This window comes from Lepidochelys olivacea (assembly GCF_965140295.1).
Source record: "Lepidochelys olivacea isolate rLepOli2 genome assembly, chromosome: 1".
NCBI classification, from domain to species: Eukaryota; Metazoa; Chordata; order Testudines; family Cheloniidae; genus Lepidochelys; species Lepidochelys olivacea.
The window spans coordinates 207,395,989-207,421,456 of NC_140411.1; the positions used below are offsets into that span (position 1 = coordinate 207,395,989).

The 25,468-nt window shown below is 47.6% G+C and overlaps 2 protein-coding genes across 3 annotated transcripts in view; both read right to left on the minus strand.

Moving 5' to 3' along the window:
* The window catches only part of POPDC2 (popeye domain cAMP effector 2), a 17,245-nt gene extending 6,052 nt beyond the window's left edge, over nt 1-11,193 (minus strand). Inside the window, exons 1-3 of one of the 2 annotated variants that reach the window (XM_084616694.1) lie at nt 10,305-11,193; nt 4,382-4,490; nt 1,640-2,015 (exon numbers count right to left, since the gene is read on the minus strand). In XM_084616694.1, coding sequence (XP_084472820.1) covers nt 1,640-2,015; nt 4,382-4,490; nt 10,305-10,795 — 976 coding nt within the window. In that variant the 5' untranslated portion in view covers nt 10,796-11,193. Of the gene's footprint in view, nt 1-1,501; nt 2,016-4,381; nt 4,491-10,304 lie in introns of both variants that reach the window. The other variant, XM_084616693.1, reaches the window with a different exon arrangement.
* A 4,097-nt stretch (nt 11,194-15,290) lies between these two features.
* On the minus strand, nt 15,291-23,805 carry COX17 (cytochrome c oxidase copper chaperone COX17). The gene is made up of 4 exons (XM_084616695.1): nt 23,769-23,805; nt 23,523-23,663; nt 16,805-16,918; nt 15,291-15,505 (listed from the first exon to the last, which is right to left on the minus strand). Coding segments are annotated over exons 1-3 (228 nt in total). The 5' UTR covers nt 23,771-23,805; the 3' UTR covers nt 15,291-15,505; nt 16,805-16,833.
* Between the last annotated feature and the right edge of the window lie 1,663 nt (nt 23,806-25,468).

Genomic DNA, 25,468 nt, shown 5'->3' on the forward strand with positions numbered 1-25,468 from the left:
GCAAGAGGGACAGCAGGGGCTGACCTTACACTGTTCATGCATAGGGGGATTCTCCCTTCCACTGGCTGTGGTACCTTTACAGCACCTATATGTCACTAGGGTGACAATTCAGGGAACAGGGCAGGGGCCAGAACGAACCCCAAGAGTTTCTTGTAAGCTGTCAGTCTCTCTGTTCCAAAGCCTGAGCTGATGTTTCTTTAATTCACCTTGGTGCCCAGCCCTACCCTATAGATAGAAATGTTTCAGTTCTCCACCTGCCATGAATTTGTCTGGAGCCCTGGTGTCTGGCCTTAGCCTGCCCTCATTGACATCTGTGTAAGTCAGGAATAACGCCACTGAAGTCAACCGAGTCACACAAGGATAAGGCAGTGTGAGGACAGAATCAGGCACGCTGGGCCACAGCTTGCCAGTGGTGACACCCATGCAAACCCACCGAAGTCCTGAATCTTACTGAATTCACTGGCGTTGATCTCTTGTGACTGAGGGCAGAATTTGGCCTTGTGTGCTTTCTGGAAGCCACAGAGAATTCAAGGAGTACCACGGAGAAAGCCAGTGTTTGCATTCCCTGAAATTTCCCAAGCTCCCTTTAATTCAAAAGCATCCATACCTCACTCTCCTGCACTCTCCTCTGTATTCTTTATGGCCCTGACAGAGTCAGAAAATCTGTTTATTTTCTGCCCTATTGTTTTGTTCCAGGCCACCTAGGAAAATGACTTGACACCCTACAAATCCCTCTCCTTGTTGTGTCTCCATTCTGCCTCAGCTTTACACCATTATTCAGTGTCATGCACCCTCCTCCCAAGACACGCTACTTGTTCTAAGATTTCTTCAGATCTAGGGATACTGTAGCCTGGCTGTATAATGTTATGGTTAACTGAGGCTACCAGAGCCTGAAGTCAGGCCTTTAAACCAGGTTCTTCAGAAGGATTCTGTTATGAACCTCCTCAGGGTAAATACATCCGACTCAGCACATCTCATGAGATTCTAATGAGGAAGTGTCCTGAGAATGCTGTAGTGTGGAAATTTCACAACAGTCTTTGCAGCCTTTACTGGCAGCATTACCTCAGCTGATTTATTTTTGGTAAGTTAAAAGATCATTGGGTGATTTCCCTGAAACTGGGATTCCCCTCACACCCCAAAGCCCAGCTCTACATGGACCAATGTCTTGTGCTGATGAAGTTAACTTTGATAGGAAGCTACCCAGTGGGCGTTAATGACACAGGCAGGTCACCTTTCTTTATTCCTACCTAGCAATTGGGTTCCTGTTTACACGGTGCCCAGTCCCTAAAGACTGAGTGGAGGCTGCCAGGATTCATGCCATTTACCAAGTTTGCAAGGAATCAAAGCATAAGCAAACTGGCCAAGGATTGGGACACTTTAGTCCTCCCCTCCCCTAGGCAGAGTTAGTGCTAAGCTTTGCACAGCCAGTCCCATTAGCCATCGCCTCCAAGGCCCAGGCAGAGATGGAAGTGTTTCCTTCCGCGGGCAAGCGAGTACTTACATGGGGATCCCACACAGGGTGACGTGTGCCCACGTTAGAAGTGCCCTCACTTCATATACTCCCCTTCGCTTACATAGTCCATAAAAGACCCTGACAACTCAGCAAAATCTTCCAACACAAGACTGGTAGAGTCCTCACCCAGCAGGGCACTGTCAGGCCGGGTCACCTTGGGGTGGGCAGGAGGAGGAGGAGGGGCTGAGGCAGCTGTCTGGACAAAGGTGGGCATCAGACGATGGGGCACGGCCCGCTCCTCCCACTCTTCCAGCTCCTTCTCTCCCTCAGCATCTGAGAAGGCGGGTCCCAGGACGTGGTACAGGCTGGGTAAGCGGATGTCAAAGCGCAGGCCGAACTTAGTGAAGACCTTATCGTTGAGGGCGTACAGCTTCTCCGAGATGTCGTAGCCGAGGAAGGCCGAGAAGAGGCGGGCGATGTAGCGATCTTTTGCCAACAGGAGGTAGAGCTTCCTTCTTGGCCAGGTGATATAATTGCAGTCCGTCTCTGCTGTCAACGTGACCTACAGAGGAAGGAGCGGGGAAGTGAGCACAATAAGCCACACTGAGCAGACTTTGGTTCCATCACTTTAAAGTGTGGTTCTGCTCTGAAAAGGAACCGGGGTTTCTTTTCCACCACAGAGCTGCTCTCTGTGTGTAGGAGAGTCGGCGCTGCTGAGTTTATAGACTAAATAGGGCTTTTATTGCTTTCCGGTCCTGTTTTCTCCATGCAGAGCCAGTACGGCTCAGAGAGAGGGAGCTGCAGTCTGCTCCTTCCTGTGCATCATTAACACAAATGTTCAGTGAATTCCACATGCAGAGCCAACCCTGCCACCCTCTCATCTTCAAATTATGCCCCCATTTGTACCCATGCAATGCCACTGAAAAGACTAGAGTAGCACAAGTGGCATTGTGAGCCTTCCTTTTCTGCAGAACTGTTACCATTGGGGAGAATAATTGATTTCAGGGGGGAGAGCTACATATAAAAACCGGTGGCTCTGTATTCCCCTCACTTGTTAGCTGGATGGAAGGAGTGCATGGTTTCAGAATGGCTGGGAAATGGAAAATGAAACAAAGCTTTCTTTTGGAGGGCGGCACCACTTGTCACCAGCTTGAGGGAAGGCAGGTGCTGCAGGCTGCATTCAAGTTTCCTAGATTGTTTTAGACAGTGGGGTCTCTCAACTCATTCCATTGGATACCCCCCAGGCTACCACCTCTGGGGTACAACACAAGAGCTGTTTAACAGTGCACTGCAACACACGCCAGTTCAGGACAGCGAGGGAGGAAGGCTAGCGTATGCATTTGATACTGAGGGGGGTATTGCAGGAAGCAGAGCAAAATTATGAGTTGGAAGTTGGCCAGAACATTAGGGGTTTAACAGAAAGTTTGGGTTTTTTTAAAATCTTGCCCAGGGGAAAACAGGCTCTTTTTCGGGCTGTGGTATGGGGAAACATGTCAAAGGACCAAGCCTTCTTAGGCTGGAGCAAAGTGTGGCACGTGAAAGTGTAACTGAGACACAGCTATGTGAACAAGTGTTACAGCTGGGCCAAAATATCCTGGGGCCTCTCTGTGTGCTGCATACACAGGTGTCTCCTTGGCCAAAAACCATGGCAGGGGCTGCTGGGAAGCCAAACAAGGCTGAGCTGCAGTGTGCGTCCTTGGGTTTGATATTTAATGCCACTGCCATGCAAGCAGCTGCCTTATGAAATACAGGAGGTAGAATATGAGAACTTCCCTGAGATGGGCTGTGAGTGAGTCAGGGTCATGCTGAAACTTAAAGTATCAGAGCCTCATTTTCCTAACAGTCAATTGAATCGCACCTGAAACAGCCCTCTTTCTCTCACAATGCATAAAGTGAAATAGAGTAATAACCCTCCCCCACCCCGAGGTCCTTACAGGGCAGCCAGACAGACTCACTCACACTCTCGCTGCACCATCAGGCCTCATAGTTCAATGTTCTGGGGAAATACTGTAACTATGAAACCTGATCCAGTTCAGACTGCAAGCCAGCTGCTCTCTGAGTAGAAGACAAATCCAGGTCAGAATCCAGGCGGCAACCAGATCCTGTCACAGCTAATTAATCTTCTGCCATTCTCCATTCTGCACCAAAGTGAAACAATTGAGCCCAACAGTGGAGGGGGAACTTAGACAAGGAAATTCTCCCCCACCCCCAAGGAAGGCCCCAAATAGAAATGTCCGCTTTTATCCAAAATGTTTTTAGAGCAATGAATTAGATCTGTTGTTTGCAGTTTGAAGGTACAGTAACTAGATTTGAATATAAAATATCCCCTTTTTCTCTCCCCACTTCCCCTCCCTGAGCTTCCCTGCCTGAGAATCATCATCATCATCATCATCAAAAACTCAGATTTTTGAAAAATCAGCTATTTAAATCTTTACCGTCACTGTCACCCTTTCCCACAGCAGCAGCACACAATTCTGCAATTCTTGTGAGGTTTCCCCTCTCATTGTGCAACACATTAATGCTGGTATAAAAAATCGCCATAATGGAAGCAGACCAGTGATCTATCTAGTCAAACATGCTGTCTCCCTGCCAATCAGACCCAGATCAATGATGCTGCTACTCTGGAATCCTAGGGTCAACCACAGCCAATGCTGGGTGTTTCAGAGGAAGGCAGAAATATGATAATGCATCTGATCATGCAATGCTGTACTATAACATGGTGGGGGTGGGGGTGGGGGAGGAATGTCTTCCAGACCTAGCTGTGTGACCTGCTGAGAGCTCAAAGCCTGAGGATTAACAACGCTTCTCTGGCCCTCTCCACTATCTTCCATCTTCCCCCTCTCCACTCTCCACTCTCTCCTGCACATGTACAAAGCAGTAAAGCCCAAGTCTGAGCAGTAGAGCTGCCAGGTGGTTGCGCTGAGTTACCTGGAATGTTCCCTCCTCAGAAGGTCGCAGTGACTCCCACTCTGGGGAGTCCAGGAACTGGTAGGGGAAGACATAGTGCAGGAACTGTCCATCCTGGCTCACTCTGATCCTAGACAGAGAACAGGAGAATGATGGGCTTAGGCCAGAAAAGGGCTGGTAGGTGAACCAGTGTAACCTGTACAGAATCTTCTCAAAGAAGCTACATATACTCCATCCCTGTGTCAGTGCAGGATTGTTCCCTAGTGTATATTTGTCTGGTGTCTTCTCCAGTCTAGTTACAAAAGTCCCAGTTAAGGAAGTTAATATCCCTTCTCTTGGGAAATTGTTAATAGGCTAACATGTCTTTCCTGATACTCAGCCCTCTCTTTTCCCATTTTCCCTCTCTTATTGTCATCACATTACTCCTTTGGCTCATTCTAAACCATTCCTCCTATCCTGGGGGTTTCTCCTCTTCAGCTACTTGGAGATGGTTAGTATGACTGCCCCTCAGCCGTCATCAGGACAAACTCTTCGTACCAATTTCTTTTCACCTCTCCTTCCAGTCCACTGACCATTTTTGTTGCCCTTTCCTCAACTCCTTTCAACTTATCCACATCTTTCCTACACCAATACCCAAAACTAAACCCCAGTGTAGTTGCATCAGGGCCGTATAGGAAGGATCTATGCCCCCATGCTCCATGGTGTGATGCCTCTATTTATAAAGCCCAAAATCAAATTGGCTGTTGCTGCAGCCATATCACACAGCAAATTCAGACTTTGCTGTCCACTATCATTCAGTTTCTTTAGGTCTCACTGCCTTCCATGTATCCCTCTCCCTTATTGCCACCGCAGCTGACCAACAAAGTTAAGGTCAAACTTGTGACCAGCACTGGTTCAAGCCTACAAGAGGTAGAAAGCCAGGTATTGCAGTTCAGGCACAGGATTTGGAGTCTGGAGACCTGGGTTTTGTTCCTGGCTCTGCCATTTAGTTGTGTGTGCTGGGGCAAGTCTCTTCCCATCTCTATGCCTCAATTTTCCCATCTGAACAATGGCCATAGTGATTCTGCTGTCTCCCAGGGTAGCTGGGAGGTTCAATTCGTTCATGTTTGTAAAGTAGTTGGAGCTCTTGAGATTGAATGAGCCAGAGAAGGGCAAACTATTGTTATCTGAGCTTTCTAATCTGAACTCAGTACTTCTGAGGTTCATAGATCATAGAATCATAGAATACCAGGGTTGGAAGGGACCTCAGGAGGTCATCTAGTCCAACCCCCTGCTCAAAGCAGGACCAATCCCCAATTTTTGCCCCAGATCCCTAAATGGCCCCCTCAAGGATTGAACTCACAACCCTGAGTTTACCAGGCCAATGCTCAAACCACTGAGGTATCCCTCCCCTCTTGCTCCTTTCAGACTATTGCTAGTGTGGAACCCTGAAATAGCCTGCACAATAATGAAATAGTCAAGGCCCCTGCACTCCCTTTCTGTACAACAGCATGCAGAGTGGAGCACAGTAATGCTCCACTGCAACCTTTCTCCCATTCTCCTACCCATCACCACAGCCTGCAGGGATAGCAAGGTCTGGCATGGAGAGGCCAGAAGAGGGAACTGGGGGTCCAGCGCCAGACCTGTGGAGCACATGACTCAGACTCACCCTCCATGCTACTCCCACATCCGTGGCAGTATGGCAGGACCAATAGCTTTGATGTAATTAGCTAACTTCCTTCAGCAGCACTCTGACCCCATGAAGGGGAGTCACAGAGCCCTCAGTGAGAAGTAAGACAGTATTAACTCTCCACTGACTTTACCAGTAGGTTAGCTACAGTTTTGAAGCAGGCTGCTGGATGCAGACCGTTGGCAGGGGGACAGATATTTGGCAGTACCCCCACTTAGCCACTTTCTCCCACTGCATTTTCTCTGTGGATTTGCTCCCCTTCACATTGCGCAGCAAGGGGCTGCAATCAGGGTGGGGAAGGGAGCATATGGGCCTTAGTCACTGACTTTTTCCTTATTCAAAGAGAGCAGATTATCTGCCACACCCCAACCCCCCCTTAGCGTAACCTTAAACCAGAACTCTTCCGCAGTTAAAATGGGAGACATGGTCTGAGCAAAGCCCTGGGAATTAGGATTTCTAGCTTCTAGTCACAGCTCAGCCACCACAGACCCCCTAAATGAACTAGGGCTTCGCCACTCTGCGCCTCAGTTTCCTGTGTAAAATGGTGGGGGTCGGGGGGGAGTCACGGTGGGAGAGGGTTGTAAAGATTGTTTACAAAGCAAGTAAAAATCTAAAGAGCTGTACAAGCGCTAGTATTTTGATACACAGCTCAGACTATGAACAACAAGCTCCATAGCATAAGGCACCCTCTGAGCCCACAGTGATTAGGTTAGGTCTGTTCGACGAGCCAAGAAACTTATGGAAGCTTTAACAATCACTGTTTGTGTCATAAAAATAAAGGGAAGGGTAACCACCTTTCTGTATACAGTGCTATAAAATCCCTCCTGGCCAGAGGCAAAACCCTTTCACCTGTAAAGGGTTAAGAAGCTAAGATAACCTTGCTGACACCCGACCCAAATGACCAATGAGGAGATAAGATACTTTCAAAGCGGGAGCGGGGGGTGGGGGGGACGACAAAGGGTCTGTCTGTGTGATGCTTTTGCCGGGAACAGATCAGGAATGCAGTCTCAGAACTTCTGTTAGTTAGTAAGTAATCTAGCTAGAAATGCGTTAGATTTCCTTTTGATTAATGGCTGGTAAAATAAGCTGTGCTGGATGGAATGTCTATTCCTGTTTTTGTGTCTTTTTGTAACTTAAGGTTTTGCCTAGAGGGATTCTTTATGTTTTGAATCTGATTACCCTGTAAGGTATTTACCATCCTGATTTTACAGAGGTGATTCTTTTACCTTTTCTTTAATTAAAATTCTTCTTTTAAGAACCTGATTGATTTTTCATTGTTTTTAAGATCCAAGGGTTTGGGTCTGCATTCACCTGTACAAATTGGTGAGGATTTTTATCAAGCCTTCCCCAGGAAAGGGAGTGTAGGGTTTGGGGGGATATTATGGGGGAAGACGTCTCCAAGTGGGCTCTTTCCCTGTTCTTTGTTTAACACGCTTGGTGGTGCCAGCATACGGTTCAAGGACAAGGCAAAGTTTCTACCTTGGGGAAGTTTTTAACCTAAGCGGATAAGAATAAGCTTAGGGGGTCTTTCATGCAGGTCCCCACATCTGTACCCTAGAGTTCAGGGTGGGGAAGGAACCCTGACAGTTTGTGATGTGCTTTGAGATCCCCAAATGAAAGGTCTTAGCTAAGTGCAGAGTACTAAATATTATCTTTGTTGTCTGATGAGCCTGCTATGCTCTGAAATTCCACCCAAGATGATGGAGGAAGGTGACAAACAGGAGGAGAAGGAAGAACAGCCCTTCCCCCACACACCTACCTGTCCAGTAGGAAGAAATCATGGAAAGATCTGTGAATGGTTTCATTGTACGTGGGCCTAGTGTAGTCAACAAATATAGAAAGAATTTGGTCCTGAACCCTTTGGAAGTCCTGAAATCCTCATCAGATCAGCAGGGCAGGAGTTGGGTCTGCAGTACCAGAGAAATGATCTGGTGAGTTACAGACAGCTGGAATGCCAAGCAACGTTCTCAGCCTACCCCAGCCAAGCTCACTACCTCATGCATGGGATTCTGGCAGGCCATTCTTGGAGCTAAACATGGCTCCCATTGATTCTTTCCTTTCTCTTGATCTGTTTCATTTTGTGTTGCTGCAGAGTGGCTGGCAGTGGGAGGTAACATAGGCTATATCTACACAGCAATGTAAGCCTAGTGTTAGGGATCCCTGGGCTTGAGCGTCTACATTGTATTTTAACCCTAAGTTGTGAATTTTCTGACCCATGCTCCAACTTAGGGCTCTGGCATCCACACTGCAGTGCACAGACCCAAATCAAAGTACACATATCCCAAAGTGCCTAGCGCCTCCCACATGTCGACACTCTAGCCCTAGGAATGTGGCTCACTGTGGGAAAATTCTACTGTTCACCCTGTTTCCTAACTGTGTCGGTGCTATTGATGCCAATAAGGAACACACAAGTACACAAACTGCATGATCAGCTCCCTTGGTGGCTGTCTCAGTAGAATGACAGCAGTTTGAGAAGGCTTTATACTGAACTACCATCTAACCTGAGAATTGGGCTCCCCACATCTAGGCTGAGTCCCATGACAAGACAATGCCCATGTGCACCTGCTCTGAGGATAATTAGCCCATCAGTCTCCAGGGCTGCCAAACAGTTACAATGAAACTTTGCAATTCATAATTTTTAAAATGGGCTGTTCAATGAAGGTGTTTTTGTTTGGTTGGTTTTTTATTTATCTTTGTCTGTTTGTTTTTAAGTTTGACATAAAATGAAGGTATCGCAGAAAACACACCCACCCAGCCTGGCTGGTGCTGGCTGCAGAGGGTGAAATGCATCACCCAGGGCTTGGGGTGTAGTGTGCTCCAGCACCTGGGATCTCTTATTCCTGCCCCTGCCACACTGTGGGAGGCAGAAAGAAGGGATCCTCAGGAGGCTGTGGGGAAGTTTCGGCGCTGGCTCCCTGTCACCACCCTGCAGTACACACTGCAAAATGCCCCTGCACACACATAGCCCCGCGGAGGCCCAGAAGCAAGGGCCAGAGAACAGAGCAGGACCAAGCATCACCCTGCAGGGAGGGGAAGCAACAGAGCTCCCGGCTCAGCATGGCTGGAGGAGGGATGATTCCCAACATCCTGGTGAGCAGCAGCCTCCTCCTGCCTGTCAGCTTTGCTCCCTGCTCCAGGCAAGCTCCTCCGGAGCGGGAAGTGGGAATGTGCTCAGCCAGGCAGTAATGACCCTTCTGACCACTGTGCTGGCTGCCTGCAGCACTGCTCCTCTGCTGCCAGGAACTCTGGGATAAATCCGGAGGACTTCCAGGACCCAAGTCAAGCTGGGGCCACATGCACACAGGAAAGCAATAGGGCTCGGACCCTAGGTCCCAGCTTATCACGGGCTCAGACTCTCCTGCCCTGGCTCTGAGTTCTTGGTTACCACATTTGCAGTGTGGACACAAAGTGTGTAGGGGGGAGGTCTGGTCTGAGCCCATGCTCAGACCCTGGCTTAAATTACTGTGTAGACAGATCCATAGTGCTACTTTTGCTTTTCTATATTTTGATATTTTGAATTGAAAACTAGGCATGCTGCTAAAACTACTTCTTTGCCCAAGGCAAGTAAACATCACAAAGTCCTTCCTCATTAATACAGTTACTGCACTACACTATCTAATCAGAGACTCAGGCAGATGGAGTGATGTGCAGTGGTTCTCAAACTAAGGTCTGCGGATGTCCAGTGGTCCATGGAACCCTTCCTGGTGGCCCACAGAATGAAGCAGCATTGATGGATCAGGGTAGGAGGGCTGCCAGATAAGGTGGGATACATCAAATGGTTTTTTTCTTACCAAACGGCCCAGTTGTGAACCACTGGCTTTGGGCATGGGGAGTGAGAGATGGAACCATTCCCTTCTAAGCTTTTGGCTGAGATAAACTGGTGAATTGCAGAGCAGTTCCTAGAAGACAGGCATCCATGTCACAAAAACTACCATTGTAAGCGGTACCCAAGAGACCACAGGATCAAGGAGGCCTCTCTGCCTTGCTCCACCAAGCTGGTACGAGAGAAGCTTCACTACTGCTGCCAGGGTTGTACCTGTTCTATCGATAGAGGCCTTCAGACTCCAGCGCTGTAAATCATCACCTCCCACCACCACTAAGATTGCTTTAAAGATGGCAAAGAAAGAGATGAAAATCCTCCCCACATATCCCCAGCAAGGCCGACCAGGCAGATTCATTGTTGCTAGCTCAATTCTACAAAGCTATCCCTAAATATTAAGATGGATCAACATTTGAGGGCTGGGAAATGTCTTGTCAGGACAGGGAACAGCCTACCTGCCAGAGAGCAGCAGAGACAGGCGGTTGATGGGTGTCTTGCCCTCCACAGCATAGTTCTGGTCTCTCGACAGTGACAGGACCTGTTCTTCGCAGCATTTCACGATCTCTTTGTAGACCTCAAAGGGCACCTGCAAGGGCTGGCAGAGGGTCTTGTAGAGGAGGTCAAACTCTTCCAAGAAGGTATCCTTGCGGAGCCGGTAAATCAGGTGAGCCAGCTGAAGCAAGCAGGCCATGACCAGCAGCATGTTCCACATGAAGATGTCTAGTCCACATGCATCCAGCCAGCCCCACAGAGTATAGCAGATGTAGCCAGTGGTCAGAAGGCTGAAGATATAGATGGAGCCAAAGATCCCACTTCCCCCCATGTAGCCTAGGAGGAGGATGCAATTGCCCAGGTGATAGGCTGCTCCCTCTGCATTCTGCTTCCAGCCCTCACATAAAGGGGGCTGGAAAAGTATCTGGTCCCAAGGGGTGCTGTTTCCACTCATCCTTCCCCTTTCCCCCACCCTCCCCGCCGTCCTGCTTTACAAATGTATTGTCATACAAAAATTACACAGACAGCTGTAATCGGAGCCGCCTGTCAGCTCCTCTCCCTGGAGCTCACTGGTCCCACTGGAATGCCCTTCAGAGCAACATTTTAAAAATAACTTTAAACTTGTTCGTACCAAAAAAAACCCCAAGCCGGAGAATCCAAATGGCTTATTTTTCTCTTTGTTGTTGGTGAGGTGCACGGTCCTGCCAGATGGCTTCCCCCACCAACTGCATTCAGAAGACAGAGCAGGGAAAGAGGTCTGAAGAGTTCAGTCACAGAGTAAGGAGAGGGCTTCAGCTAGAGAACTCATCAGAGAATGGGACTGGAAAGAGCTCCTGTTGCTTTCACTCTCCCCAGCCTTCCAGGAGTGAAAATAGAGACTGAGAGAGAGCAGCAGCGAGACAGAGAGGGAGGGGGGAGCAACAGGCACTTGTGTTGAATTTGGAATGTATATCACTTGGCAACGGAATGAAGAGAGACCCCAAATGGATAACCATGTTTGGAATTGAAATCCAAAGAGCGAAGCCAGTGAGGGGAACAGAGAACAGACAGGCACTGGCCACTTAACATAACTCAGAGAACTAGATAAGCCCAACATGGAGATCAGAAAGGAGAAAAGTAGCTAGTTTATTATCGTGTGTGTGTGGGGGGCGCTTACACTCTATTCCTCGCTATTGTTTTGGAGCAAAGGAATGTCCATCATATTACAAAAACAGAAAGTCTACCTCCCCGCTGGGTGATAACTAATAGCAATGGGAGGAAGCTAGCAAAGGAAAACATAGTCGGAATATCAGGAAATGCTTTCTAGGGAGGAGACCTGTCAGACTGTGGCATAGCCTCCTAGGGGACATGGTGGCAACTCCATCATGTGGGACATTTAAACTTAGACTGGAGCGTATAGTGTGGGCAATGATCCTGCTCTGAACACAGTGCAAACATGAATGTGTGAGGGGTAAATTTCAGTGGAGGAGCCAATAGGATTTTCACACCTTTAACATTACAATGCTACAGGGCACAGGGGGATGGGGAACGTTAAGGGGACTGCTTGGAAATGTGCAATGAACAAATTCTACCCTACCATAGGATCGTCCCTCCTATCTCTAACAGGCTCTGGGGAAGCTGTATTTCTATTCAGAAATAGGAGGAAGGCACTGTGCAATTAGGGTACACTTGTCTACTCTGTGAGCAGCTCTTCTGTTTGGATCTATGTGATGGTGTATACAAACCCCACATTGGAGAGCATGGAGTTAAGGAGCAGCTTTGGGCCCAGGCCACCCTGCCCAGACACACTTGCAAAACCTGCACAAGCTGGAGGCAGGGTTTTTAAAAGGAGAGCAAAGCAGCTCAGAGGGGGGGGGCAGTGGAAGGGAGCAGACAGCTACTGTAAGGGGAAAGTACTGCCTAGGAGCTCATTGTCTGGGACCTGACAACATAGACTTGTGCAAACCCATAAAAGAGAAGCATGGGACAGAGCAAGCTGGTCAGAGTGACTTACTCTGGGGAGCTAGAGGAGGCTGGGGTAGGAAGTAGTCTAGGGGGCAGTGGCTTTAGCTCCAAGGTGCTGATTGGAGCTGCCCACCATTTAGGCCCTGGACTGTAGCCTGGTGAGCAGGGAGGGCCTGGAATCCCCTACCCACTCTGAAAGGACAATACTACAAGAGCCTTCACCTACTGAGATGCCAGCTGGAAAAGACAGTAACTGTTCAAGGGCCCAGCCCGCAAAGCTCCTGTCCAAAAGGGAAGGACTGGAAACAACTGGGTGTGAGCGCTCCAAGACAGGCATGCGCTTCAGCAGGGAGATGTCCCGCCAACCACTGCCTGACCACTAGGCAGCACTGGCGGTGGTTGTGCACCTTCTACAATCCATGTTACAGCAGCAGCAATGCTAGTGTCAGCAAAGTTAGCTGGCAGCTACACAGCAGGCACAGCAATGGAAGGAATGCCCACCCCACAGGAAACATAACACCATGTTAAACTTTTAGAGTTTGCTGCAAACACACAGGGGCTTCATCCACTACAGAAAGAAAAACATACCCCCTTGTTCATGTATTTGAAGTGCACGGACAGTAGTAGAGTGGCTGCTAAAAAGTTACTCAATGAGAGCAGTTACCCTTCCCCCATGATTCCAGAGCCAATATGCTGCAAAAAGATGTTTTCTCTAGTGATCACTACTGCAAATTGCACTCAGGCTTTGAGGATCCAGCTAGGCTCTTCCTGTCCCTTACAACAACAGTAATAGTCAGGGTTTTAACATCTTCCGTCATCCTATAGTGTCAACAGAGCTCTAGGAGAGCAAACTGGATCCTGTTCTATCCTCTGCATCAGTAACACAATCATCAGCTGTGCTCCGGTGGGAGAATTCTCACGGTTGTCAGGAAGCAGTCACTTTTCACGGCCAGATGCATCCTTTGAGGTCAGAATATGGATGCAAAGGACGACAGCATGAAGTCAGCCTGCATATGCCAATGGAATAGGCCTTTGCATAAGATAGGATTACAAGGGTGGTTGTGTTTCAGGACAAACTTACAGCAGTCATGCCTATCATACCATTCCCATTGGCACTAGTCACTTAAAGAGACATGAGCAGCTCCTCTACTAATACTGTATTCTGGATTAACACATTTTGTACTAGAAAGGACTAGCGTGAGACTTGAAGACACCTTTAAAAAAAGAGATGGAATGAGTCAGTCAGTCACCATCCCTGGCTGATTTTATCCCTGGGAAGACTGGCTCCATGTGGAACACTTATTAGTACCAAAGTAAGCAATACCAGAGCCTGGGTCACCTTTGGCAGCTTACTGTAGGGTGAAGAAACAGTGTAAGTGAAGGCTGCCACATACATCAGGAGAGAGCAATTTGAAAAAACACTTTCATCACAGTCTGTTTGGGGATGAAACAGGACAACAGAAAGTTAGACATACTTAGAATTAGGTGCCTAGCAAACACAGAGCTGTTCTTCCCCCGCCCCACCCCCACCTCCACCCAACCCAACCAACTCCTACTGTCTTGATGGGGAGTTATTCGTAGTCTGCAGTGGTTAGGGAGAACTGGAACCTAAGAAATATAAATGGAGGATACTCATCTTCCTTTTTCACTCTTTCTTGGCCTTCACTAATGAGGAAAGGATGATCTTGTGGCCAAAGGGCAGGAATATGCACCAGAAGATTCAAGTTCTATTGCTGGTTTGCCACTACCTGTGACCCTGAGCAAGCAATTGCCCTTTTGGGTCTCCGTTTGCCCCTCAATACAATGAGGATATTATTTACCTTCCTGACAGAGCAGGTTAAGGTTTAATTAACATATGTGAAGCACTTACAGATCCTTTGGTAGAGGTGGCTATAGATACAAAACAAAGACTTACTGTATGCTTTCTACTAGAAAACAAAACCTACAAAACACAGGCTAACACAAGAGATGAACCACCACTAGAGACAGAAGTTTCTGGGAAGTGAGAGTGCATTGGGGTTACTTCCAGTGTGTTGTTTCTGATGACTGCAAGGAGGCTCAGTCTTTTGCATCAGCTTCTGGATAGGTCTCGGACAAATGTGAAGGGCCCAGTCGAGAGCCGCTGTAAAGGAGAATGAGTTCTCTCACCCAACCCATAGCTGTTAGCGAAGGGAGGTCTGCTTCTCTTCCCACCCTTCCCCAGCTTCCATTTTTAAGGTCCCTTTCACTTAAGTGGACTCAACTCACAGCTTTCAAACACACCACTCAAAATTAAATGTGTCAGTATTTGTGCCACCCAAAGTGTTTTGAATAACACCAGAGAAACTGACAAATGTCTTGTTAATTTCACCTTGCAGCAGGCTTAGAAAAGCCCTGAGCCAGTAGATATAGTGAAACATGGGTGAAGACTCAGGAGGACAAAGGTAGCACTGTTATCAGTTAACTGTGAGTAGAGCATCCATGAGGGCTAGACACTTATTTTTAAAAAGGTGTTAACTTAAGCCTCCCCAACTTCACATGGAAAGTTCCTAACTTTCCACGAGCTAGTGAATTTTTCAAGCAATGGTACAGAAGTGCCAATGATTATTAAATTTCTGTCTTGGGAGATGTGGACAGCACAACATTAGGAGCAGCAGAACCTGTTTCAACCCTAGGGGAAGTTCCGTGCAAAGAGCAGCAGGCTTACAGGAGCAGATGCCCTGACTTATCTGCAATACTGGTTATCCCTGCACAACAGGCAACAGCTACAAGCTTCAGCATATCTTTGCTTTTGTCCACAACAGGATCACTTATCGCTAGCATGATTTCCCCATCCTTAGTAGTAGAGGGAAAAATCTCGCTAGAAACTAGCATATTTTAATATGATTGCAGCTATCGCGGTTCTTATTCCAATGTGGATAGGGAAAGGAAAGGAGAGTCATTAACCAATTGCTGCCCAACATACTACAGAAAATGGTTTGGATTAGAAGGTGGGGGTAACCTTTGCTTTAAAAATGAAAGGGAAATGAGCATTTTTAAATCCTTTATTAAGAGGAAAATATATCTCTATCAGCCAGTCAAGATCAGATAATGGAGGTGCCACAGAGGCAATATACATATGGTTTTTATTAGAAATTCTTTATAAATAGATTTCTCATAAGTTTGTTCTTTGAAGTAGCTTGCAGAAATAACTTAATATTGTTCAGCCACCCGAGAAACCAGTCACCCAACAGCAAATCACCTAGGAGAAGAAAAAGAATACCTCAAATAAGAGACAAGACTTCTACTGGACATGATCAGTAACAGTTCAACAGCCTCCTGTCATAAAGGTCACTATATGCAGCAATTTGACCACTACACTCGTGACAGTCACTTCCAGAGTTTCCCTGTTGTAGGTACTCTAGGAATACAATATGGTGTCTTTGTAATGATGGTGAGACAATAAAAGATGAAAGAAGGAAAGCTGAACTCCATATTTAAAGAAGGCACTGTCATTTTTAATCATTTCATACCCTCTCAAACTCCCTGTTTATAACCCTCTCCAAATCCAAATCTATTACAGGACAGCTGTTAGTAAGAGTTGGATTGTGCTTTGTGATTGTAGAATTACTTAACATGGATGCAGACTCCCAGCAGTCCTTTCAACACTGCAAGCCCTCTAATACAGCATCTTTTCAAACTGCAGGTCACGACCCAGTACTGGGTCGTGGAATGTAAGACACTGGGCCGCAGTGGCTCTGGTCAACACCGCTGACCAGGCCATTAAAAGTCTTGTCAGCGACGCTGCCCGATTAAGGCAGGCTAGTCCCTACCTGTGCCCGGACAATGGGAGCTGGGGGGAGCGGTGCCTGTGGGCACGAGCTGCACAGAGTCACTTGCATGCCTCCACCTAGGAGCTGGACCTGCGGCTGGCTGTTTCCGGGGCTCAGCACAGTCTGCGGTGCCAGGAGAGGCAAGAAGCCTGCTGTAGCACCCCTACTGTGCCGCAGACCAGGAGCTGTCCGAGGTAAGCCCGTGCCCCAATCCCCTGCTCCAGCCCTGAGCCCCCTCCTGCACCCTAAACCTCTCATCCCTGGCCCCACCCCAGAGCCTGCACCCTGAGCCCAGACCCCCTCCTTTACCTCAACCCCCTGCCCCAGCCTTGAGCCCCCAACCCAACCCAGAGCCCCCTCCTGCACCCCAAACCCCTCATCCCTGGCCCCACCCCGCAGTCCTCACCCCAACCCTCCGCCCCAGCCCTCAACCAAGCCCCTCATCCCCAGCTCCGCTGGGTTACAAGCATCAATAATTTTCTTCAACTGAGTCACCAGAAGAAAAGTTTGAAAACCACTACTCTAGGAGGCCAGCAGCAGTTACTCTTGAGCCAGTGAGGCCAGCAGCAGATGCCTGCCTTCTCTTCTTCATCCTAAGGCACCACCTTTCACATATAAGGAGGTGCTGTGCTGGTAGTCCAGACCTACTAGTGACACCTACTGTGTTCTCAGGGCCACTGCAGAGGCAGAGACCAAGTGATGAACGTGGTCCCACAGTCTATACTCACCATGCATACAGCCCCGCTGCTCATCTCGTTCATACTTTAAACCCCAAGGCTCTCATGCACTCCTTGTGAGCCTCAATAAGAGGCCCGCAGTGCTCCTCCCCTTTCTCAATGATGCTGCAAGGCAAAGAGATTTCCCTGGTTAGCTAGCAAAACGGACACCATGTAATCCTCAGATTTGCAGGACTGATGGCTCTTGCAGGTGAAGGGTTCATGAAGGGAAGAAATTGTATAACAGATTTCATAGTAAGCAGGCCATAAAATCAATTACACAAATAAAAATTTGAAACAATCTGATTTAATATAAGGCTGCCCTTAAACTCAGCTGATTTGTTTGACTTTCCCTGTTTGTTTTTAAATAATAAAAATAAATTGAAAAGGCAGTAGTTTCAAATTAATTTAATCTGCAGTTTACCTCAGGGAGAATTAACTGGTTTACTTCAGAGAGACTATCCTCATCTAGTTATTGCATGTGGAAAGAGAGGACACCTAGTAAAGATATTGACCGTCTCCCGTCCTTCCCCATAGGAATGAAGCCACAGGCTTCTCTCAGATAAGATGGCTGTCATTTCCCTACAGCCTTTTCAAGCGGAAGGGAGGCTACTCTTAGTAAAGAGGGCCATTGTCTGTCACAGTCTGCAATGGAAGCCAAGCTGACTTTGAGGAAGACAGCTGCCAGCTGGGCTCTATGCTCAGAGAACCTGGACAATACAAGGAGACGACAAGGGAAAGTTAACATTACAGGCATACTCATTAAGCTTTTCATCTTTGCTGCACAGCTGCAAACTCACTTGACACCAATGAATTAAACTGAGTCAGTTAATACTTTTGCCTGTGTTATACCCAAGGCAGTATTTTTTTTCTTCCAGGAGTCTATGTGCCATCTTTTTTTTTTTAAATGAAAAGAGGTTCTGAAGAAAAGATGAAACCTCAAATCGGGTGGAGGGTGGTGGTGGTGAAGATCTTTGAAAACTTGAGCTTAACAATGAGGGGGACACATGCATTGCACCCATCAGGGGCTCCTTGCATCCCCCCACAACCTCCCTGTATGCCATCCTCTCATGCCCCTCTATTCCAGGGACTTTTTGCAACTCTCCCACAGCTCCACCACATGCCAGGGTGTCATTCTCTAGGTCCCTGCATCCCTCATCAACACTCCCCATATGTCCATTCCCTTGCAGGTTCCTAGTTCACTCCCTTGCCCCCACAATCACAAAGTAGATTCTCCCTGTCCCCACTCTCCTCTGGGTCCTGGCTTCCCTGCCACCACAGTCCTCTGTGGGTCCCTGCTTCCTCACAGCTCCACCTCTACTTTTCTCTCCCTCTCTGGGTTGCTGTTTCCCACACCCCCACTGCTCTGCTCCCCCCATGCCCTCAGTACCACTGGTCCCCATTCACCACACACACTTTAAACCCTCCCTGTAAGGCTCTTATTTTTGTAGGGTCCAGGCTACAGACAACTCTCTGTACAGATAGTTAAGCTGCAGCATCTGACAAGTGTAGGCAGCAGCAAGGGGTGGCAGAAAGATCCTTTTGCCTACAGTACCAGGCAGTCTGGGGCACCCTGATTTTCCTGGGAGTAAGGCTTTTCCAGTGTCTGAGTTACATCAAAATCCATTGGGCTTATGCTCATGGATACCTAGAACATCCTTGAAATTTTGGAATTGATCAAACACAGCATTCCAAAGTTATCACATTACAGACAAACAGAAATGCCACTGAGTTGATTTGAGTGTTAAACCTTGAGTCACTTGGCCAACTATAGAACTTCAGAATACAAGACTACTTTAGAAAATTAAAAGATGTTCAGATTTATACCTTTACTTTCCTCCAAAAGTATTCAAGTTTGTCACCTTCCAGGTCTGTGCAAAGTTCCCATTAAAAGGAAAATTCTGGAAGAATTTTGAACAATGGAGCTACTTTTGGCATCTATTAGGGTAGAGCATTTGTAGCTGTAAGGGGTGGTAGCAGCAGCTACAAGGCCATAAATATGATTAAGAATAGTTATCAAGTTGAAACCTAAAGAGACTTCAAGTAATACATTGTATTATTTGGGAAAAATATGCATGGGTTAATGATTCCAGTGATGTGGAACAAGCACACCTCATGTTCATGTTTGCACCAAAGTACTTTACGCACACAAAAAACAGTTCTCTTTTGCAAGCCACCAAGTTCTAGTGGCTTGAGCAGGGGACCAGCAGTCAGGAGAACTGTGTTCTATTCCTGGTTCTGTCATTAACTCACAGCATGATGTTTGGTAAGTCATTTAGGCCATAATTTTTAGTTACTACACACCTGTGCCTCAGTTTCCCCTCTAAAATACAGGTCTGATATTGACACACCTCAGGGGAGGACTATGAGTAAGAATATGATTACAAGATCACAGATTCCATGACTTCACCGGACCTCAGTGATTTCTTTGGCTTCAGCCCTGCTGCAGTGGCCAGAGCTGCCACCCCATTCCGCAGCAGTGGCCAGAGCGGTCAACAGCCAGGGCCAGAGCTGTCCACCCACCACCCCTCCCCAATGGCTAGGGTGGGAGCTGTCTCCTCCTCCCTCCCACGTGGCCGGGGATGGAGTTGGAGCTGTCCCCCTCCCCCTGCAGTGGTGGGGGCTGTGAGTCGCGTCTCCCACAGTTCCCTGGGCAGTCACACACATTTTATCATCACAGAAATGGAAGACTCCTATTAAGTCTGAGATCCTCTCTCCTCCATCCTTGTCCAGGGCAGAATTATGCCATACAGTGCAGTGCTTTGTCTAGAGAGGACCCCAAGCCAAAAAACTATGGAGAAGTTCAGAAATTAACTCCACATATCCCTTCTCTACTTTGGCCAAGCATAACGTGGAACTTGCCATACTGCTTCACTCAATCCACGATTCTGTCTCTGTCTGTAGCCAGTATCAAATCATTCAGAGGAAGGAGAAAGATACTCCATAGGGAACAGTTATGGAATAACTCAACCATAGTGAAAGTTTAAATTCCTTCAGTTAGTGATTGGGTTATGTTCTGAAGCAACAGGTTTTATATTCATTCTACAAAACAAACTTTTTATGCTGTCTAATTTAACAGTGGATGTTCTGATTATCTACATAAAAGTGCCTAATCTTTCTTCATATCCTAAGAACTTATCCTCAGAGATGTCTAGTGGCAGTTAGTGCTACTGGATAGTTATCTGTTGTGTAAAATACCCTAGTTTTAAAATGTCCAGTGGAAGGGAGTACCTGCCCTTTCCCTTAAGGAAGTATTCCATGGCCTACCATGCCCCACAATCAGGAAGTTATCTTGATGTTTAGCTTATATTGTCCCTATTTTAATTTTTAACTACCCAAGACAGAAAACCAAGTAACATATACTATTTTGTATCACCCTAAATAATTCCTATTTCCAACTGTGGGGTTTATACTTTGCAATCATAGATGGTTATTATTCATTTAACAGCCACTGATTTACTGACTTGCAAATCGACAGAGTCCCAGCCCCAAAGGAGGACCAGCAAGCTCTCCATGGATCATTAGAGACCTACTTAACTACAGCATTTTCACTGTCAACTCAAAAATGTTAAAATGATTAAACGATGAAAAGTAAATTGGTTTCTGAAATTCTACTGCAATAATCTAAGGTGCTATTAGTAACAATTAAAGACATTAAAAATTGTGTACACCTCTACCCAGATATAACGCAGTCTTCGGGAGCCAAAAAAATCTTACCACGTTACAGGTGAAACCATGTTATATTGAACTTGCTTTGGCCTTGAGCACTTCTATTAATAGTCACTTCCTGCCCCCTGACTGACCCCTCAGAACCCCCGACCCATCCAACCCCCCACCCCTTGTCCCCAGACCACCACCTCCAGAAACCCCCCCCCCCCGTCCCTAATCACCCCTCCCAGGACCGCACCCCCTACCCAACCCCCCTGCTCCCTGTCCTGACTGCCCCGACCCTTACCCACACCCCCGCCCCCAACAGGCCCCCCCCACACCCTATCCAACACCCCCATTCCCTGTCCCCTGACCGCACTGCCCCCAGAACCTCCGAACCATCCAACCCCCCCCACCTGCTCCCTGTCCCCTGACCACCCTCCGAGACCCTCTGCCCCAACCCAGCACCCTTTACACGCCGCTCAGAGCAGCGTGTCAGAGCCAGACACGCTGATCCGCCAGAGCGCACAGCCCCACCCCCCAGAGCGCTGCGTTATATCCGAATTTGTGTTATATCGGGTAGTGCTACATCAGGGTAGAGGTGCATATATTATTTTTAACCCAGGTATCAAATTATTGTTGCTATTCTCTCACCTCTAAAGGATAGAATACCACTTAGTGAGATAACTTCCTCAGTGAGGCCAAGGTTCATTATGAAATGCTAAACATAATTCTACTCTACAAGTTTGCAGACAAATTGTAGTAAAAACTTCAGAAATTAGGATTTAACTTGTATTAAAAGTCTTTAAAGTCTGAAGCAACAAGAGTCTGCTGCATGGGTCATAAGAATGTGTAGAGAGCTAGTTAGGTTTTTTTTAAAAAGTTAATAGTTTCTGATACTATGTGTGTCCTGAAACCACTTACCAATTTTGGTGTTTTAAAAGAAGTAAATTAAGTGTTTCTCTGACTCGCTGCCGTGTGCAAATCCCAAAAGCAACAAGAGAAACTGATGATACAGAAAGTGTAGTGAAATATACACTATAGAAGACAACTATAGGGAACTGACTATACAGGAAGGGCTGTCATATACATAAATAAAACATAACACTGAGAAGCGTTCCTCTCTGTTACTTGTAATGACAGTAGACAAACAATTTTCAGGCGGAAGTGAGATTTTTACTTTGGTATATCCATTTAATATCCCCACCCAAACTCCCACTTCCTTGTCTTGAATACTTGCAGTGTCACAAGACTCTTGAGTGTATTATTTCTCAGGAGGGAGTGCTTTGAGGCTGGTAGCTGGATACACAGAAAAGAGAAACTTGTAGATGACTTGCACTAACTGACAGGTGAAAACACTGGGGAAAAAAAAGGAAATGTGTAGGGAGGTCCAAAGCAATAAATAACGGGATAAAACTTAGTTAAGAAAAATTAGGATGCATATCAGGAAGAGTCCTTTAGTAGTGCAAGCTATTAAGGCTTGTCTACGTTTACCGGAGGATTGACGCTGTGGAAATCGATGCATCAGCGGTCAATTTAGCGGGTTCTGCTAAATCAACCTCCAATCGCTCTCCCGGCGACTCTCCACCTGATCGAGAAGAGTAAGGGGAGTCAACGGGAGAGCATCTCCCATCGATGTTGCGTAGTGTGGACCCCGCAGTAAGAAGATCTAAGCTACGTCGATTTGAGTTACGCTATTCATGTAACTCAAATTGCATAGCTTAGATCGACTTTTCCCTTTAGTGTAGACAAAGCCTGAGATGGATTATTCTCTCAAGGGAAGTAAAGCAAGTCCCAGCACCTGAGACATGTAAACTAGAAAGGGCAAAACATACTACAGCATACCATCCTGTCACAGCTGAGAAGATGAGCTAATTGTGACCTAACAAGTAACTCCCTCCTCCTTCAACCCAGTATGAATTTCTGTTGGTATATGAAAACTAAAAATGCTTAGCAGATTGGGCCTTTTAGCTTTGCTCTCCGAAACTCCCTCCCCCATAAGATATTTATTTGGGTAGAGTACCTCAGAAGGCAGAAAGCTAATTTATAATCAGACTAAGACAATATATTAAGAAAAATAAAAGTAATGATAAGACCTGTATACACACTGGATTTTTCTGGAGTTATTTTTGCATCACCATTGGTGCTGGAATTTTAAACATCAACACATTGGATTAAAGTAGTTTCCTGATAATTTAAAGAGAACTTGTATCATTTGTATCAATTGATGGTGCTGCCAAAACAAATCCCAAACAGTAAGTAATCACTGCCTGAAAAAGGCAGGTGATCCCCTGGGAACTTTAAAATATCATCTACATGGTAGTTAGTTATTTGTTTCTGAGGGACTGGATTAATCTATAATTAAAATGGAGAAAAGTTCCAGACAGAGTTCTGGCAACTGAAATCCCTATTTGCGACGCAACAGCAATAAAGACAATGACTGGGAAAGCTCCCCCAGCACCACTTCAAGTCCTCGGCTGCATCCTCTGAAGCATTTCTGGGATTAGGAGGCTGGATCACTTGATTCTAGCCCTCTTCATTCCCTCTGAAGCAACTGGCACCAGCCACTGCCGGATGACAGGCTATCGGGCTAGATAGTCCATCAGCCCGATCCAGCCAGGTCATTCTTAGAAGGCTCAACTTCCATGGCCTATTCAGTCCCTCACCTACCTGCAGACTAAGGGAGGGAACGAATTAGCGGGAGTTATCATGGGGATTTTGGCAGGGGGGTCACCTGTCCACGGCGAACCAGCCGGAGGCTTGGGCTACACTGAAAACGGACACGGGCAGCGACAGGCCGGGCAGGGCGCGGTGCCGGGGAAAGCCACACACCCGGGAGACGCGGCGGTGCTGACCGCACCCCGGATGAAAGGGGAGGGCTTCCGTCGACACCGCCCCGGTCTGCACTTCCCAGGTAGCCCGGCCCAGCTGGCTCGCTCAGCGGTACGAACGACCCCGGGGGCTGTAGTTAAGCCGGCCCGACCGAAGCCAGCCCCGCAGACGCAACCAGGGTGAGGGAGGACGTGGCCCGCGGGGAAGCGCCACCCGCCCCGCCCCTGGGCCCCGCGGCGGCCCCGGTTACCAGGCATCCCGCGCCTTCTTGGTCTCGGGGCAGGCGCAGCAGGGCTTCAGCGGCTTCTTCTCCTGCGGCTCGGGGCCCGGGGGCTCGCAGCTGGCGGACGCCAGGCTCGACATCTTCGGCGGCGGCGGCTTCGCAGGATCCCTGCGGACACAAGGGGCCGGTGAGAGCCCGCTCCGCCCGCCCGGCCCCCAACGCCCGGCTGCCCCCGCCCCCCGCGGGGCCCCCTCCCGGCACCTCCCCGCTCACATGCGCAACCCTCGCACGCTCCTACCTGGGCCCGCGCACAGATCGTCAATGCGCAGGCGCCTGGCGGGCCGGGACTTCTTCCGGGCAGCGGCTTCCCTCCCGTGAGCCCGACACTTACTGCGCCTGCGCGCCCATTCAGGGACACGCCCGGAAATGGAGTTCTGCTGCGTGCGTGCGTGCGTGCGCGCGCACCCGCCGCCGCGCGCCTTTGGTCGCTCCACGCGTATCCCACTTATCGACCCCCCTCGCCGCGTGCTCGCCCCCCACTCGCCCCTCCCTTCTCACCCTCGCCCTGCACGTGCCCCTCCCCCTCTGCTCTGGATTGCTGAGATTGCAAAAACGAACGAGACAGTGAAGGGGGGGGGGGGTACAAAATTTTGCTTCCTTGGAGCCCGTGTGTTTTGGGAAAGCTGAGGAGGCCACAGAGACCGGGTTTGGACTGTTACAAAGAGCGTGGGGAACAGAGGTCACTGAACAAAACGCCCCCAAAAGAATTCAGGACTTAAAAACCCTTCTGAGAGCCAAGGCAAATTGGAGATCAACAGCAGAACCTGGACGACCTGTGCACACAGGACAGAACTTCTGTCCCCCCCCCTTTTCTTCTTACATTACAGCCCAGCCAGCCTTGCATAGTGCGGGTGTGAGTATGGAAGTGGGTTAGGGCTTGGGGCACTAATGCTTTTTCCCTTCCTCTGAGTAACGTGGAGGCCCCCCCAGCACTCTCCACTATTATTTTATTATTTTATCGATAAAGCATTAAAACTTAGATGCTTAATGTACTCCTTCATCTCCTCCCCTAACAATCCTGTGGCCTCAGCCTTATCACCTGACTCCTCAGGCAGATTGGTAACAGAAGTCTGTCACGCTACCTCAGATCCTGGTTTGTCCTGGACTTTCTGCTCTCCCTACAGATTTCATTATAATCATCTTAAATGTAAAAGACTGAGAGAGAAGATCCCCCTTTCCCATCCCCCATGTATCCCTTTCCTTTTGAAGAAACAGTATAACAGAAGGTAACATAAGAAACACCTACCCTCCACTTCATTGTCTTTCCATTCATTTTCAGGTGGCATTTGAATATAGAACTTCATTCCCTTGTCTATGCCATTTACTTTCCCCCTCCCTCTTGTTTAATTTTTATTCTGCAAAGCATTTCAGAAAACACCTTCTATGAAAGACTGCAAAATAAATACAATAGGTTTTCACAAGGAAATTTATTATAGCAGATATGTGTTTACAAAATACTGGTACATTAGGTAAAGTTGTATTACACTTACATATTGTTAACTATTTGTATGGATTGAGCATTGCTATATTGGCATTCCATTGTGTATGTTCATTGTGTCTCCATTATATTTTATTTGTGCACAGTACTTTACCCTTCATTCTTTCATGTGTGGGTTTTTGTAAATCTGGAAAACTTTGCAAATAAATACAAAGGGGAAATGAAAAAAAATACTCTTCCAATTACTAACCACCACTTTTTTTTTTAACCTACCCCCATATGTCTGGCTTTACTAAAGAAACAGGTGCTCAGATACTACAATGATGGCCACAGTATGAAAGTGTGGATAGATTATACTGTGCTTGTTTGAGCTGAACAATACATAGCAAACTGTCCTTCTGGCAAGAAAGTTGCATGATCACTAGGTTATATCTTTTGTTGCCAGTTGAAAAACCAAAGGCTCTGAATGATCATG